Source organism: Diuraphis noxia, unplaced genomic scaffold, assembly GCF_037042655.1.
Source record: "Diuraphis noxia isolate RWA-SAM2 unplaced genomic scaffold, SU_Dnox_SAM2 contig0003, whole genome shotgun sequence".
In the NCBI taxonomy this organism is placed as follows: Eukaryota; Metazoa; Arthropoda; class Insecta; order Hemiptera; family Aphididae; genus Diuraphis; species Diuraphis noxia.
In genome coordinates this window covers 56095079-56111462 of record NW_028301713.1, presented here as the reverse complement: position 1 = coordinate 56111462, position 16384 = coordinate 56095079, and the positions used below count along the sequence as shown (strand labels likewise).

General features: G+C 26.0%; 1 protein-coding gene across 2 annotated transcripts in view; it reads right to left on the bottom strand.

Annotated features, from left to right (window-relative positions):
- inaE (inactivation no afterpotential E) overlaps positions 1 to 14358 on the bottom strand; it is a 31746-nt gene extending 17388 nt beyond the window's left edge. The window contains exons 1-3 of one of the 2 annotated variants that reach the window (XM_015524831.2): positions 13811 to 14358; positions 3062 to 3147; positions 358 to 469 (exon numbers count right to left, since the gene is read on the bottom strand). In XM_015524831.2, coding sequence (XP_015380317.2) covers positions 358 to 452 — 95 coding nt within the window. In that variant the 5' untranslated portion in view covers positions 453 to 469; positions 3062 to 3147; positions 13811 to 14358. Of the gene's footprint in view, positions 1 to 357; positions 470 to 3061; positions 3148 to 13810 lie in introns of those variants that run through there. The other variant, XM_089222478.1, reaches the window with a different exon arrangement.
- Positions 14359 to 16384: the final 2026 nt, after the last annotated feature.

Here is a 16384-nt window from a genome sequence, read left to right as displayed (position 1 = left end):
TGGGTGAGTGATAATCGTTTAATCAATCATTCCATTTTTAATTAGCATTTTTTTACCAGATCGATATTCATTTTTAAATTTCACATATTAAGTATGATAGAATTAAGTAAGCTAATAGCCTTAGTTGTTGACGCTTAACCATGAATAAAATCATAATAATAAAAAAAAATTAAGTATCAATTATTTCAAAAACCAACCTTTTTTTAGTTAAATATTTCAATTATGTTACAAATAAATGCTACGTTATATATTGATACGAAAGGTAAAAGTTTTTTATCGATTAATAATACTATAATGTTTGGTATTTATAATAAACTGTTATTTTCCAATCAGTTGAAAACAGATATAATAACTCACCATATTCCCCGCATCAAAAGTTCTAATAATCCTGGGAACACCAAGTCGTCTGTACCGGCAAGCCATCTACGTCCAAACATTTGCATAGACGGCATCGTGGTTGCTCGACGCCCTGAAAAAAATGATTATTATCATCATTTTTATTCTGTTACAACTTTTGGATACTAAGTACACAATTCAGGTTAGTATACCAATAAGTAAACCAAAATAGGTAGGTACGTAATTGTAGCCTGCGGGTATACATGTCTCAAGATTCCTTGAAAACTTCAATAGCATACCCCCCATTTATCGGTTCTGTCTCTATTATATACATATGATTAACTGCAGGCAAAAATCGCTTTATAGCCTGAATTTTGGTACCTATAGTTATTTTAGTTTTCTTATACGGTTAACTATTTAGAATTTCAAAGTAGTTAATTTTATTGATTTTTACAATCACAATATGATTAGAAAAATGTAAGTAATTGGTATAAAAGCACGTCGGAAAAACTGAGATAACAATTTTTAAATATAGACAGCATAAACAGTAGCATCCTTAAATTTACATATTCAAATATGTACGAGATTACTCATATGGGAGAAAAAAATGCGTTACTCATAAATAAGACAAAAAAATGGCACGCCTGTAATCTTTATATTTTAATGGTTTTAATTTTGTTTGTTTTAGTAATGTATATAATTAGTTAGAAGTTAATATAATATAATAATATATTATATCGAATGTTTTAATGTTCAGTACAGGAAAAAAAAAATACATTAATATTTATTTATATACAGCCATATAGGTAGGTAACAAGAATACTTCTTACGTAGATTTAAATTACTTTATAAAGTTTAAAAGAACTTCATAAAGTTTAAATTAGCTAGGTTAGGTTTTGCGATTAAAGATAATACCCTGGTTTGGCTCACGTTTCCGGAAATAAATGAAATAAGTTTAAAAAAAGATTATATATTAATATCTTATACCTTTAGATAGAATATATTGTACGATAATTCATTAATAATTATTCATTATTTATGTTACGAGAATATTCAAAGATGTTTAAGTTGTTAAAAAGTTAACCATTATTCTTTATTATGAATTGCATACTTAAATATTTGTTTTATATTATAAGATATTACGAAATACGAATAGAAATAACGTAAGCTATACATTTTAGATTATGAGCTATACATTACTTTAATTTCAACTTCCATACCATATATTTTAATAAGTACGTCTTTAAATGTATAGGTATGTACACCAAAATACGATATATGTAGCAACATTTTCGGAAAAATAGGTAGTGGTTAAAAAGTCTCACACCTTAATAAATCAGAATTTATGTATTCTATACCTACTTTATATGAATAATTTTTCTATTTTATCGATAATTAATCTAAAAATAAGGATAAACTATCGATAACCGAAGAAATATTTTGAAAAAATAAAAATAACTATAGAAAGTATAATTTTAATCGAGCTCCGGTTATAATCGTTTTTTAAATATTCAACGATAGTAACCTTTGATTTCAAATTAAATATGAGACTTAAAAAAACTGTTATCAAGCTTCGTATTTAAAGAAAAGAGACAAATTCCCAAACCCGACTTCCCGCTTTTTTATGAATACATGGTTAATTAATATAAATTATAGTAAAAACAATAAAATGTCAAGTTATAAAAATAAAGTAGAGTTTCTACTTTAGTTTTATAGTTTAATTAAACTTTGTAGGTAAATACATCAATGAATTCTATATAAAATATATAATTATAATTTAATGATAAATTTAAATAAATACAATTTGTTATTGAATGAATGAACTATAGGTATGTATAAGAAATTATAATCATTGAAAGTTTAATTGGCATAATTAAGTTTTTTTTTTATTCATGCGGTATAGCTTCAACTACTAAGATTATTAGCTTGTAACAAAATTAAGTATTTAGTACATAGTAAAATATAATTAAGTTTTAATACGATACAAACTAAAAACTAAAAAAAAAAAAAAAATGTTTTATCCAAATTAATAACTTTCTTTTGTATCAATATATATTATATAATTACTGTATAAATAAGTGTAACTAATGGCCTTTGTTGTAGATGTAAATATGCTCAATAAAAAAAAAAAAACTAAAAACTATTAAACATGAATTGTTTTAAAAAATCATTCATTAATAATAAATAGTAAATTTTTTTTTTTATTAATTATCCCGCGGCAACTTAGGCTATCGGGAAGGGGGTGGGTACTATAGGTTTATGGAACGGTAGGGTGTGTTCCACGTGGGTGAGTTTTTGGAAGAATTTTTATTGGGGCACCCGTAGGTTTCTGCCATGCTCCGGAGTAGGGGATGGCGGCACTTGTTTTCCGGACACCGTGACTTACCCGGAGAAAAATGTCGCCCGATGGTCGAGGATCGAACCCGGTCTGGCTGAGCCACAGCCGACGCGTAATTAATAACTATATTTGTGTATATCATATCATTTTGGTTTCATAAAATCGGCAAAAACAAATAATTAAAACTAACCATATAGTATTTATCATAAATTTAATCTAAATTTTAAACATATAATCAAGCAATGTATTCTTAAAGCTGGAAATGATAATTATTATTATAAGTAAATAATAATTATCTCAATTGTTGATGAATTAATTTTAATGAATAGTTTTTTTTATTGTTTATATAATATGTAAATAAATATTACACAATTAATAATTATTTACCTCTAGTTGTTGAACTTTAACTTGGAGTGTCATAATACATATTGTGAGGTATTATCGGATTTATCTTCATTGAAAAATGGCTGCATCTAGAAACAAGTTCAAATTAATAGCAATTTTTAAATTTTATTTTAGCAAATTTTTTATTGATTATCAAAACATAATAAATAATATGATTAGATTTATACCATAGAATTGACTTATATCTTTTATAGATACAGTTACGTATATGTAGACAAAAATATAATATATGGGTAAATAATACATGAAAAATATACTTCTTTAATTTTTCAAGCACGTACAATAAAAGGGAAAACATTAATTCCGTAACTAATCTTCCTTGAATTATATGTTTACTTTCTACTAATGCGTGGAAAATATTACTTGTAGAAATTTCCGGCATATTAAGTGCTATTATGTGCGATTGTATTTTTACGGGATTATCTATTCAACATAAAACAATTATTAATTTTATTGACATATCATTGCCTTTTTTGAAAATATTTCTTTTGCATAATTTTAAGTCATTACAAAATAACATTTTCGGGAAAATTATATTTATTACTATTTTTTGTATGGCTAATATTTTTTAAGTGTTTTATTTTTTTGAATGACAACATACATTTTTAGTATCATATCCCAAAGCTGAATAATATTCGGAGTACTTAAATCTATAAAAATAACTTAAATCAAATTTCAGACCCCTGTATAGTTTATAAGTTATAAATAAAAAGTATTTATACTTTTATGTTCAGTTAATCGTAATGGGTCCAAATTTTGAGGTGTATTCCTTATACTTAAAATACTTTCCTTCAACTTATAACTGATATAATATATCATATATATAGTGATAAAATAACTATAACTTATAATATATTTATCCGAAATAGGATTTATTGTATTGATAAATCAAAAATGCACGTCATAATTAAAAAAGATTAAAAAAGTTTATGGTTAAATTTTTAATGAATGTTACGCGTTTACAGGTTCAACTAGACCTCAAAAACGTACAGTGATGCACTGATGCTATAATTTTAAAAGCTTCACATAGCCGTGGGTTGAGGATTTGCCCTCCACACCCTCGAATATTAAAATTACACAATCTTACAAATTATAAATCTACAATAATGAACACTTGAAAACTTTTCATATGAATTTTAACACATTTCGTATTAATGATAAAACTAAAATATACATTTAAATAATACTATTTTTATTAATAATCTGTTTATTTATATTTGGAATATGGCTCGGTTATATGGAATCTTTATTAAACCGGATTAATTAATATAATTTAACGCGTTTAAAATATATTTCTAAGAGTACTATAGTAAGCGTAACAAAACCGACGTTTCGCTTGAGTAGCTAGCGAGAGTATAGAGCATCGAGGGATTCGAAAAAAAGAAGAAAATATCAAGGGGGAGTGTCTAACTTCGAACTTAGGGTTGCCAAAGCCCCTTTTGGAACCCCCTAGTTCCGGTAATCGTTACGTTAAATGGATTAACTGGTGTTATACATGTATATTCATAACATTATTAACTTACAAGTTATTCTAATTTTAATTGACTAATAGATATAGATCGATAGGTATATGCTAAATTTGACAAGCATAAAAATCCTATAAAACAAAATTATCACTAGGTTTTTGCAATACTTTTGTTTTCATTCAATATTAGTTTTAGTAGATGTAATACATACAAAATGGTCTATTTATTTTTATGTTTTGGTTTCAAATGTATATATTACAATGAACAAAAGAAATAATAATTTATTACTACGACAAAGAAATAATATAATAAATCGCTATGGATTTATGAATTCCTTATTAAAATATTAAACTAATCAACATTATGTAAATATCTTTCAGAAAATAATTAATATATCACTATAGTTTATTCATATTCAACTTAAAATTAACAAGTTGTAAGCTATTTGTTACACTACTTATTTTCAAATTATGATTATTCACGGTACGCATATAAACATATTATAATATAAGTTTTTTTATGTAATTATTAATTTTTAAATATGATAAATAATGACGAATTATGTATTTTAAAGCCGCATTTCAGTAAAAATATATTATGCATTCATCATAAGAAAAAATAAATAAATATTAGTTCAATTTTTGATTAGTAAAAACATTAAAACTTATCACACTGCAAGAAAAATATAATAACAAATAAAAATAAGAATCTGAAAATAATGGTGGATGATCACCAATTTAAATATTATTTTAATATCACTACACACCGTTAGTAAACAGCATCAAGCAAATCATGACAAGTGTCCTATCCGTTTTTATTATTTTTATAATCACTCTGATTATCCAATTATTGTTCTTAATAAATGATTACAAAATATCAATTTTAAATATAGCAAAGTGGTATATATTTTATTTAAACATAAACAGTATAAATAACGTTGTAAGCATGGTATATTAAATCGAATTGTGTGTACTTTAATGTTGACCGAAATATTAATATATTATGATAATTATGTCGGTCTACCGAATAAGAAGGTAAATTTGTTGAAGGTGGTGTTGAGAAAACAAAATTGAAGGGAATTAATAATGGAAGTGGATTTGGAAAGAACCTTAATATATAATACAATTATATTATTGTTTATGTTTTTATTAAATTATTCTCAAACCAGAAGTAACTTAATATGATGAATTAATATCATGTATTAAATTTGCGTAAAATTTGCTATGTTAAGGACTTGCAAGACGAAGACAACACATGCGGGTGTGGCGTCTCTTAATAAATATTTGACTCCCAAAGAACAACTAAATTCAATTTTCTCAAATTACTCTCTGCAACCTTCAAGTAAATCTTCATAAGAAAATTGTCTGCTCCAAATTAATGTGATTACAACGACATGCAGACACAAAAACAAACATACATCATGCATGGCGTCTTCTTAAAATATGAAAATCAAAGTACCTATATTTTAACAGTAGAAATTTCTAGCGAGAATGTATATTTATTATTTACACAAGGTTTTTACAAAATCAAATTAATTTTTGTGTTGCAATTCATAAAAGAATTACCGTACGAATTTAAGATTTTCACTAAATTTTTAAAATATAATTTTTTTTTACTTCGAGTATTTAATGTTGAGCTTGCAAAAAGCCACTATAAAAGTTTCCATTAAAAATTAACAAACCACATAAGCCCCTTCATTCAAAATATATTATTTCTTACATTTCCACAAATTCACTGTCGATTAAAAAGTAACTGATTTAGAGATCTCCTTAAATAGGGGAAAACATTGTTTTTTTAAGTTCTGTTAATAAATGGTCTCCTCTTAGCGTTATTCCTGTATTTATAGTTTATATATATCCTTATTATTTTTATTGTAAAAAAAATTAAATATATTTAGATAAAAAAAAAGTATTTGATGTTCAAATGTTGATAAAATTCGTAAAATACACGAAAATCTAAATACTATTAATCCTACAATAATTAAAAAATATTTAAAATACGAAGTCACAATTGTTTTATAAGCATTCCAAGTTTAAATATTAATGAAAATGGTTAATGATTTTTTAAAATAAATTTTAGTTATTATGATTAAATTAAAAATACTATAATCGTAGAAATTATAAACTTTCCACTATAACGTATAAAATGTTTATACATTGATATTTTCTAAATTATTTTTACATATTAGAAGTTGTTCAAACCCCGAATTTATTCATATATACGGTTTGCCGGTGTGACAAAATTACCATTATAAGTTATACGTATTACTGTAAAATGTTTTTGCTAAAAAATATTTCAAACTATATACTTATTTAGATTAAGAAAATACTAATAACAATATAAATAGGTAGTATACAAGATTAATTCGGTATTCTAAAAAATGTACGTTGATTTTTTCTTTATCACTCAGAATTGTTTTTTGTATACAATGATTTATCATTGAAATAAAATCCATTACGCAGTACCGATTCAATATGAGATGCAGTTGAAAACTATACAGTAGCAACATTGTATATAGGTATCAAATATTTTTATCTCATTATATTGTAGAATGGCAATATCTCATAAATATATTAATTTACTTAAAATATATATTATGCTAAATCAAAAATATATTATATTATTATGTGCATAGAAATTAATTTAATTATAGCTAATAAATAATGACTAATCGTGAAGAATATTAACTTTTATTAGTCAGTAAAAAATACTGATTAAATAAATTGAATATTATTAACTCGTATGCTATGACTAAAAACAACTATAACATTAAAAAATATAATTGAGTATCCGATGAGTTTTAATATATTATATGCTTTTTAATTGAGATGCATTGAAATATTTAACGAGATTAGTTTAATAGTTCGATGTGTATTTAATGCTATATGGGTAAGTCATGTATATGATGACTTGGGTATTGGGCGGTAATTATTATAAATCGTCTTAGAAAATTGCAGTGTATCCGAAATGGTTCCCGGGTTGTTACGAATTGGTTCCCAGGTTGTTCCGAATTAGTTCCCAGGTTGTTCCGAATTGGTTCCGGAGAAAAGCATTTTCAATTTCTTCTCATTTCATACAGACTTGGGACTTATCTAAATCATTTTTTGGTGCATTTGTATCAAGTAATAATATTATTAAATCGTATTTCGCCTTTTTTGTAAGTGTTTATCGTAATGCGATAACGATATATCTATAAACCTATATGTTACATGCAGTTATTCAACTATATAGCATCCAATTCGTATGTATTCCACTTACCTAGAATATCGGGAACCAATTCGGATGCAGCCGAAAATTGGTAGTGTACTGTAATAATAATGATTATGTAATATTCTAAAAATATTTATTATTATTAATAAGTAAGTAACTCTATACTTATTAGGTATTATTATACTAAAAATGTAAACAATACACCTAATAATATAGTAGAAATATTGAAATTACAGTTGAACTCTTGGTAGGTATGTTATACATAGTAAATTTAGCAAGTTTTGTAAGGCTGTAACTTATCGTAGAGAATGTTTCAAGTGTACATAGGCATATATGAATGTAATATAATATCATTAATATAGCTGTACTTATTATAGTAATCAATAATCATCAACTTCCTCCGAGAAAAAATGATAAATCGGCATTCGCCTCTCGGCGTATTTCGGTTTAATAAATGTAATACGGTTAGGCAGAACCAACTTGGTGTTATTTTAATATTATTAGTAGAGCTGGGCCGATACCACTTTTTTCTGATATCCTATATTCTGATTTATTTTGCCGATATAAAACCGATAACCGGTCCGATATTTTATTTCCTTGAACATATACATAAAAAATACTTAAAAACCCGACATATTTTTCAAAAACCAATACCCGTTATATAAACTGATGTAACATATTTTAAACCATGTGACATATCAAAACATATTTCTGCAACGATAAATAACAAATGAATAATTAATAATCACCTCCATAATTACATACAAAATTATATGCGATTGCATTATATCGGTTTTACTATCGGTTCGGAAAAAACCGATACTCGATTAAACCGATAGTATCGGCCCAGCTATAATTATTAGAATAAATTGACCTATTGTTAAACTTAATAGTTAATGGTAAGAATATTACTATGGCACCGTATAGGCTCATTATTGCTATAACTTTGTAAAATATTACAATTTCAAAATGCTTATAACTGGCTTTTAAATTTAAATATTAATAAAAACCCGAGTAAAAACCTAAGTAATGCTCCAAATAATATTTTTGCATTTCAATTTGATAATAAGTCGATGTACTCAACAATTAAAGCTAACAAAACAAAATTAGTTCTGCTGAACGCAGATTATTACAGAATAATGTATAATAACAATGCAAGATGGAGAAAAGACATAGGTTCAGCGTTCTCTTAAGACATTATAAAATTAAAAATTATATTATATACCTATACTGTTATTAAGATATCAACTATACTTTAGGACAGAGGTTCTCAAGCTTTTTTGGTTCACGGCACATCATTATACATCACAAGTTTTCGTGGTACACACAACACAAATGTAATGAAATTAATTACTGTTTTCAATATTTTTACCAGCATAATTACAAATATCAGAAACTTCTCGCGGCATACCTAGTCAATCTCGGCAGTCGCCAGTCGGCACAGTATTGTGCCACGGCACACCGGTTGAGAACCACTGCTTTAGGACCTAGGTCCATCTACACGAGGTTCTTCAAAATTACAGTCATTTTAATTGTTAGTACAGCAGTAGGTATATTTGATAATTTATTTGCGAATATATATGTATAGACACCGAATAGTACAAAATATTAAGTGAAAACAAGCTGACCTTGGATATGAACATTTAATTTTGTTTGCAAAAAAATGTATTATATTAAAATTATATCACAACATTCGCATTGGGTAAGTACAAGAGTATAAAATATAAATAGGTATTTAAAAAATAAAAATTTACGCATTTCTTAGTCAATGGTTTAAGTGATTTTCCGAAGCATAATATTCGTAAAATAGGTACTGTTCGTATTTTTGCATTGTCAAATGAAATGGACATAAGTCAATCGATCTCAAAGGTTGATAAAATGATAATAATAGTATACTTAATACATACATTGATCAATTATTATTTATTAAAGAACTATATGTACATGTAATGTGTATGTTGATGACATGGTTGCATCACGTGCTCGCGAGAGAAGGGTGTGCTACTGTGAAAGTTGTTCAGACAGTGTTCACCTCCAAAAGACACGCATAGTACATAGATCTTCTACATACACACAAAAGATAAATATATGTACACAGCAAAAAAAGTATTTAAGGAAAATGTAATGATAATAGTGGAAATTATTTAATAATTTTTAAAACTATACACATAATATTAAGCAGATATTAAAAAGAAATAAATCAAAGTTAAAAATGTGACTAATTATGACGAATTTCATAATTACATAGAATGCTATTGTACATTTTGTAAATAAAATACAGCTATGTTGGCCACTTTCTCGCCACGTCACACCAACATATAGTGATGGCTCGTTCATCTTAATGGATTTTTACAATCATACCTACAAAACGGATTTGAATATGAAAATTTTATTAAGTTTTAATAATTAATGATCGATAAATTTGTGTATCAGCCAAATCAATTTTTACTACTAATTACGTATTAGTATTTTAATAAATAAATAAAATACAATTACTTAACATAGTACATTATTTAGAGCCTACAATGCAATAAACCTTAAAATAAAACAAGGAAGGAAGTAAATTATTACGCATGATGTTATAAAAAATTAATGGAAATAAGAAATCTAATATACAATTTATAGGTATCTAACTGATTAATAATAATCTAATATTAATTGGTAAGTAACTAGGTACTTCGTTTTACACAAATCTGGTTTTCTTATCTGTAGTCTGTAGAGTAACTATAATATATATATATATATATATTGAATTTCATTATATGATGTTATAACTCAAATTAAAATTATATTATATTTACAACAAGTAAATACAATACTATAGTAAAAGTAGGTACCTATTTATTATCAATGATTTTATATATAAATATTATAATAGAGTAACTATCAAATATACATAAACAGACAATAAACATTATTTATATATTTTTAAATTTACCTAACAATTAAATATGTTAATTTTTTTAATCATGTTTTATTTTTATCTGAAGAAGTGAAGACTTGAATTTATTTTTATTCCCTGAACATTCGAGGTCAAGATGCTAGTTAATAATGTATTTACATTACATAGGTACAACCCTATGAATATAAATAAAATTGCATACATTATTATTATATAGGTACATTATCCAAATATTTCAACTTATTATAAAATCACACATAACCAGTATTAAAGCTTTTCAAAACATAGATTTATCTTAGGTGTAGATAGTTAATGTTTGGGTAGGTAATAAGGTAACTCATTATACCTATATATCATTATAGCAATTAAAATAATAATATTCATGTTATGAAAGATCTACGGAGTTAACACAATTAATACACTTTAAATTGTAATCTAATGATTTTACAAGATAACTAAGTCACATGATGACCATAATTGTTTTTGTTCATGTAAATACTGTATCATAAAAAATTGTTAACCTAACAACAAAAGGCCAATGGCCATAGATGCCAAGGCATATCTATTAAAAAAAAAAAATGGTTTTACAAAATTGATTTTCATTTACAAAACAAATTTATTACTTTTTATTCCATTAAAAAGTGTATTTTATAATCCAAGATTTTATAGACTGAAAAATTGACACAATTTTGCAGGACAGAATGTAATTGTTTATATAATTGTTACTAAAAATGTAAATAATGAAGAAATGTGACAATTTTTACATAATTGGAACTCTACTAGGAAATTTTAATGAATCTACACAAGCAAAAAAAAAAATCAAGAAAACATCTCAGAAAAAATCTAAATAAAAATAAATTAAGTTGGTACTTCTTATATTCCATATAGAGCAATAGAGCAAAATCGATAAAGTTATAGGTATTTCATTTTTTCTTCTTTTAACTATCAAGTATTATAGCCTTATAATTCATAAATAGGGGTCGAATGTTGATGACTTTTGCCATAAGACTAATTTTTATTTTTTGTTTTTAGGGTATTCTAAGTAAGTGTGAAAAAAATTACGACTTAATATTTGTCATTATTATGTTTTATATTTTGTAAAATTTAGAGGTATAAATATGACCATTAAACTAAATTTAATTCTACCTACCTAACAATTTTTTTCAGATTGTAGAATTTGCATATTTATTTTCAGCGAATATTTCACTTTTTGACAAATAATTAGTATAAAAATAAAATTGATTAGGTAGGTAGGATATATTATATATTATATATCGCAAATCTTCAATTTTAATTAAACATGTATCAATAAACATAAACTTGGTGAGAAACAAATATACAAATTTAAGAAATAACAAATTAATACAAACCTATATAATACACCATAATATATTTGAATGCAAATATGCAATGTGTAATGTAATTGAAAGCTAATAATTATAATCTATATCAATTAACAATTTTTTGGTATAAGATTTCTTCGAGGATTTCTTATTATCAAAGCACAAAGGAATAATAAGTTACCAATAATCATTAGTATCTAATTTTAGATAAAGACGATTTTAAATTAAAAAATATATAGGTAGGTTCAGAATGATATGTTACTATCCATGAATATAGAAATATTATAGAATATGTCAAGGAGTTAAAACATAACAATAGGTATAAAAAAAATTGTGCATGGTAATTAATAGGTACCTACAATATTTATATACCTAATACATTATTCTGTAATAAAATTATCCAAGTTAGGTTAGTTCATTAGTTGTTATTATTTAAATTTTTTCAATTCAAAGTTATTTCACAAAACATTTTGATTCAAAATATAATAATAATATGGAATAATTATTGACAAATTATTTATGAGTTAAAACTAAATTTTTCCAATATTTTATTGATTATCTCATTAGAAGGGAAGGGAATAAAATATTCTATATCTATATAATTTTTAAGTTTCATGTACAACTTTTGAACTGTAGACTTAGGGCCATTCTTACAATGCTCGGTTAGTGCCTGATAACACTAACCGGAAGAATTTATCATGAGTTAACCGATAGAATTCTACCGGTTAGTCTTAACCGACACTTAACCGGACATTGTAAGAACGGCCCTTAGTATATTATTTTTATAATGATTTTAAATAAATGATAAAGAATTTTTTCATAATTTATGAAGATAAGAAAAGATAATGAATCATAAAATATAAAAATATTATGTATGTAGGTATGTACATTTGAGATTACAACTTTTTGTATCAAGATACAAACATTATACCTAACGGTAGTGTAATGCAATGATGAAAATTACATAGATTCAGGTTTTGAAAATTTAAATTAACCATTAAAAATACATTTACTGTTTATAAAAAATGTAGGCAAATAATTTGTTTTATTTTAAATATACCTACCTAAGCATACATATTACAGTATCATTTAAGGTCAATAAAATACATACCTATGCTGTTAGTACAATTAGGTACTTTGCTTTCAGAATACAGAATATTGTTTAAAGACGATTATTCATAAATATTACAGTGTTAATATTTAACTTGATAATTGTATGTTTCATTTGATCAAACAGAAACAGCTATGAACAGTAATAATTTTTATCTATAAATGCACTGTTAATTGATTCTAATTAAGTAAATGTTCAATATGTACACACATATAATAGGTATGTTGAGTTATACTAATTTAACTCTAGGTTTGTAGGACTATAATAGTAGATTGAAACCTTGATCATAATAACAATAATGTAGGTAGAACAAACATTGTAAACAAGCCATGTTTAAACATATGAAGTTCATGTAGGTACCTAAAATATAGGTATAGATAGATCAATTTTTGTGTCAATCCATACATTACTACATCAGTACAAGGTCTTAAATTATAAAAAATATTAAAAAGTTGACACACGAATAGAAGAATATGTAGATGAAATAATTTTCTCAGCACAACGCATTAAGCCAAAACCCATATTTGTTAGCTAATAAACGAGCCAATAAATAAATATTGGCAGGTATAGACTTTAAGAGATTGCTGAATAAAATATTTAACTTAACAATTGTATACAGCCAATCATAGTAAAATACAGTAATGAATAATGATGATTAATAATTAGTGACTACCAACAAATTATAATTTCTAGACTTACCGAAATAGATAAGTCCACTGTTCAATGTTCCCCAACAAAGACACGGATGACGCTTTGTCAACAGTAATGAGTCGTCTGGTGTTATTTATTAGCCTACGCGTGATATTGAACACTTACATTAGTATACCACGATAAAAAAAATAAGCTATCGATGCGACCTACTTCGGAAGAAAAACGCATTTATTGCACAAAATTTCACTGGACAAAAAAAACCGCTCATTGAATGTGTAGAAACCTACGGCGCAAACAACCACGGTGACGAACAAGTAAAACGTCTGTAAATTTAAGGCTGCCGAGCCGTGTGGAAACCGTTTTCAATTATTCAAATTCTTGAATAGTTATTCAATGGAAATTTTTTCGTTTTTGTAACTGTGAGATTGATAAAAACGCAGACGGCTAGTGATAACGAACTATCGGCGAAAACGTCGTCGTGACAACTGTTGCGCGCGCAATTGCGAACTGCGGAGCGACTAAAAAATAAAAAGTGAAAAACAGAACGCACTCAGAAACCGTGCACGGCCCGGCACCGGTGACCGGGGTGGAGGTAAGAGACACGATACGCGACGGCCGCGGCAGTGCGACCGACCGCTATGACAACCAGCCGCAGCCTTAAAGAGAATCCCCACCGTCACCGTGTACTCATTGTTGTCTTTCCAACATTGCAGTACAACACAATATCACTATCTATATATACCTATACCTATCCCTAATAGTTCACAACTGTACTCACTAAATTGTTCAACTCAATAATTGTAAGTAGATGTAAAATATCATAACATAAGCAATCTACTACTGTCTACTACTTCTTGTGCAGTTGTGTACTTCTTGTATGCCTACTAAGTACTTATACAGTTCTATGTTTACCTCACTATCTGCATAATATTACACGGTGTATTTTTGATATTGTGTTATGAACTCCTAGTTGGCCATTTATTTGAAGTTATTTTTTTTAGAATAGATGCTAAGCGAAAAAAAAATAAATCACAGCTTGGAATTTACCTATTCATAAATTAAAAGTGTTATTAATCATTATACCTACTATGGGCTATGGCATTCAAATCACATTATAGGCAATTCAATAAACTATATTATATTATATGGGTTTATCATTCTTGTAGATGCATGGTGTAGGTAATATGGGCATGTGCTAACTCTTCAAAATGCAGTTACTCAGCCATTGAATGGATAAGAAAAATATTAATAATCTGGACATTGAACTACGAGGAACAATGTCCATGAAGTTTATATGGTATTTTTTTTTTCTTAAACAATGTGATTTATCAAACAATTTAACTATAATATGTCAAAAGTTATTAAATTATAATTTGAGCATTCATTTAACTTTAGTTTTAATACATTTTTATTATTAGACTCAATTAGAAATGCTGCAGTTATATATATTATTATAATATTATTGTTATTATTATTATTACGATGTTTCTATGACATACTATTACATAAATAATAATAATTAATAATAGGTAACTTTAACTAGTGATGATAAAAACCAGACCAAAACTCTTGGTCTTGGCTATACACGTTATAGTATTGGTCTTGATCTTCCGCAAAACTCTTAATATTTTCACAAAATGTATAAGAAAAATTAAATGCCTGCTATAGATGTTTGTAGGTATTTTTTTATGACCTCTAAGATTAAACTTAAACTCAATAAATATAATATATTAATAATTTAAACATTAACATAGCCACATAGGTACATAAAATAATTTAAACAATTTATTTTTTATTATACTTGTGTGTCGTTTAAAACTGCATTTTTAAATTATATTAATATTATTTTATTTATATTCGTATTTGATTATATTCTGGACATATTTGTCTCCAAAATTCCGAGTAAATTATACTGTTCTGTAAACAACATTTTAAACTTAAACTCAGATCACTCAGCTGTAATACTTAATATCGATGTGACTCCTCAGTCCTCACACACATTCATTTAGTCACTCTTTTTTATCTCACAATCGAATAATCGTTAAATATTCCATAACACAATTGCCCATCTAAAATGTTCTCGGTCGGGTGGTGCTGCTGAGCGGACACGGACGTTTTGGCACCGCCGTTTGGGCGCTGCCGTTTTGGCCCCAACTAACCTAATAGAATTTGTATCAAAATTGTACCTACCTAAAAAAATTATTACAAGATTAAGTAAAAATATAAATATGTATATAGTAGAAAATTAAAACATAGTGAATAGTTAGTTAATTATAAAATTGTACTTAAAACATTATTATAAGATAATATAGTTAAAATATAAATATAAATATATACTAAAAATTAATAGTTTTAGAAAATTATTACAAGATATAGTCAAAGTATAAATATAAATATATAGTAAAAATAATTTTAAAACATTATTACAAGGTAATATAGTCAAAATATAAATATATAGTAAAATTTAAATAGTAAATTAAAAAATGTTTACATTAAAAATAGTTACCCTAATGAAACATTGTTTGCAATGCCTCTTAAAAATAATAAAATTCTATTTTTGTCATAATTAGACACTAATTTTAAAATTCTTTTATCATTATCAATGTATTTTTTCTTTTTTTT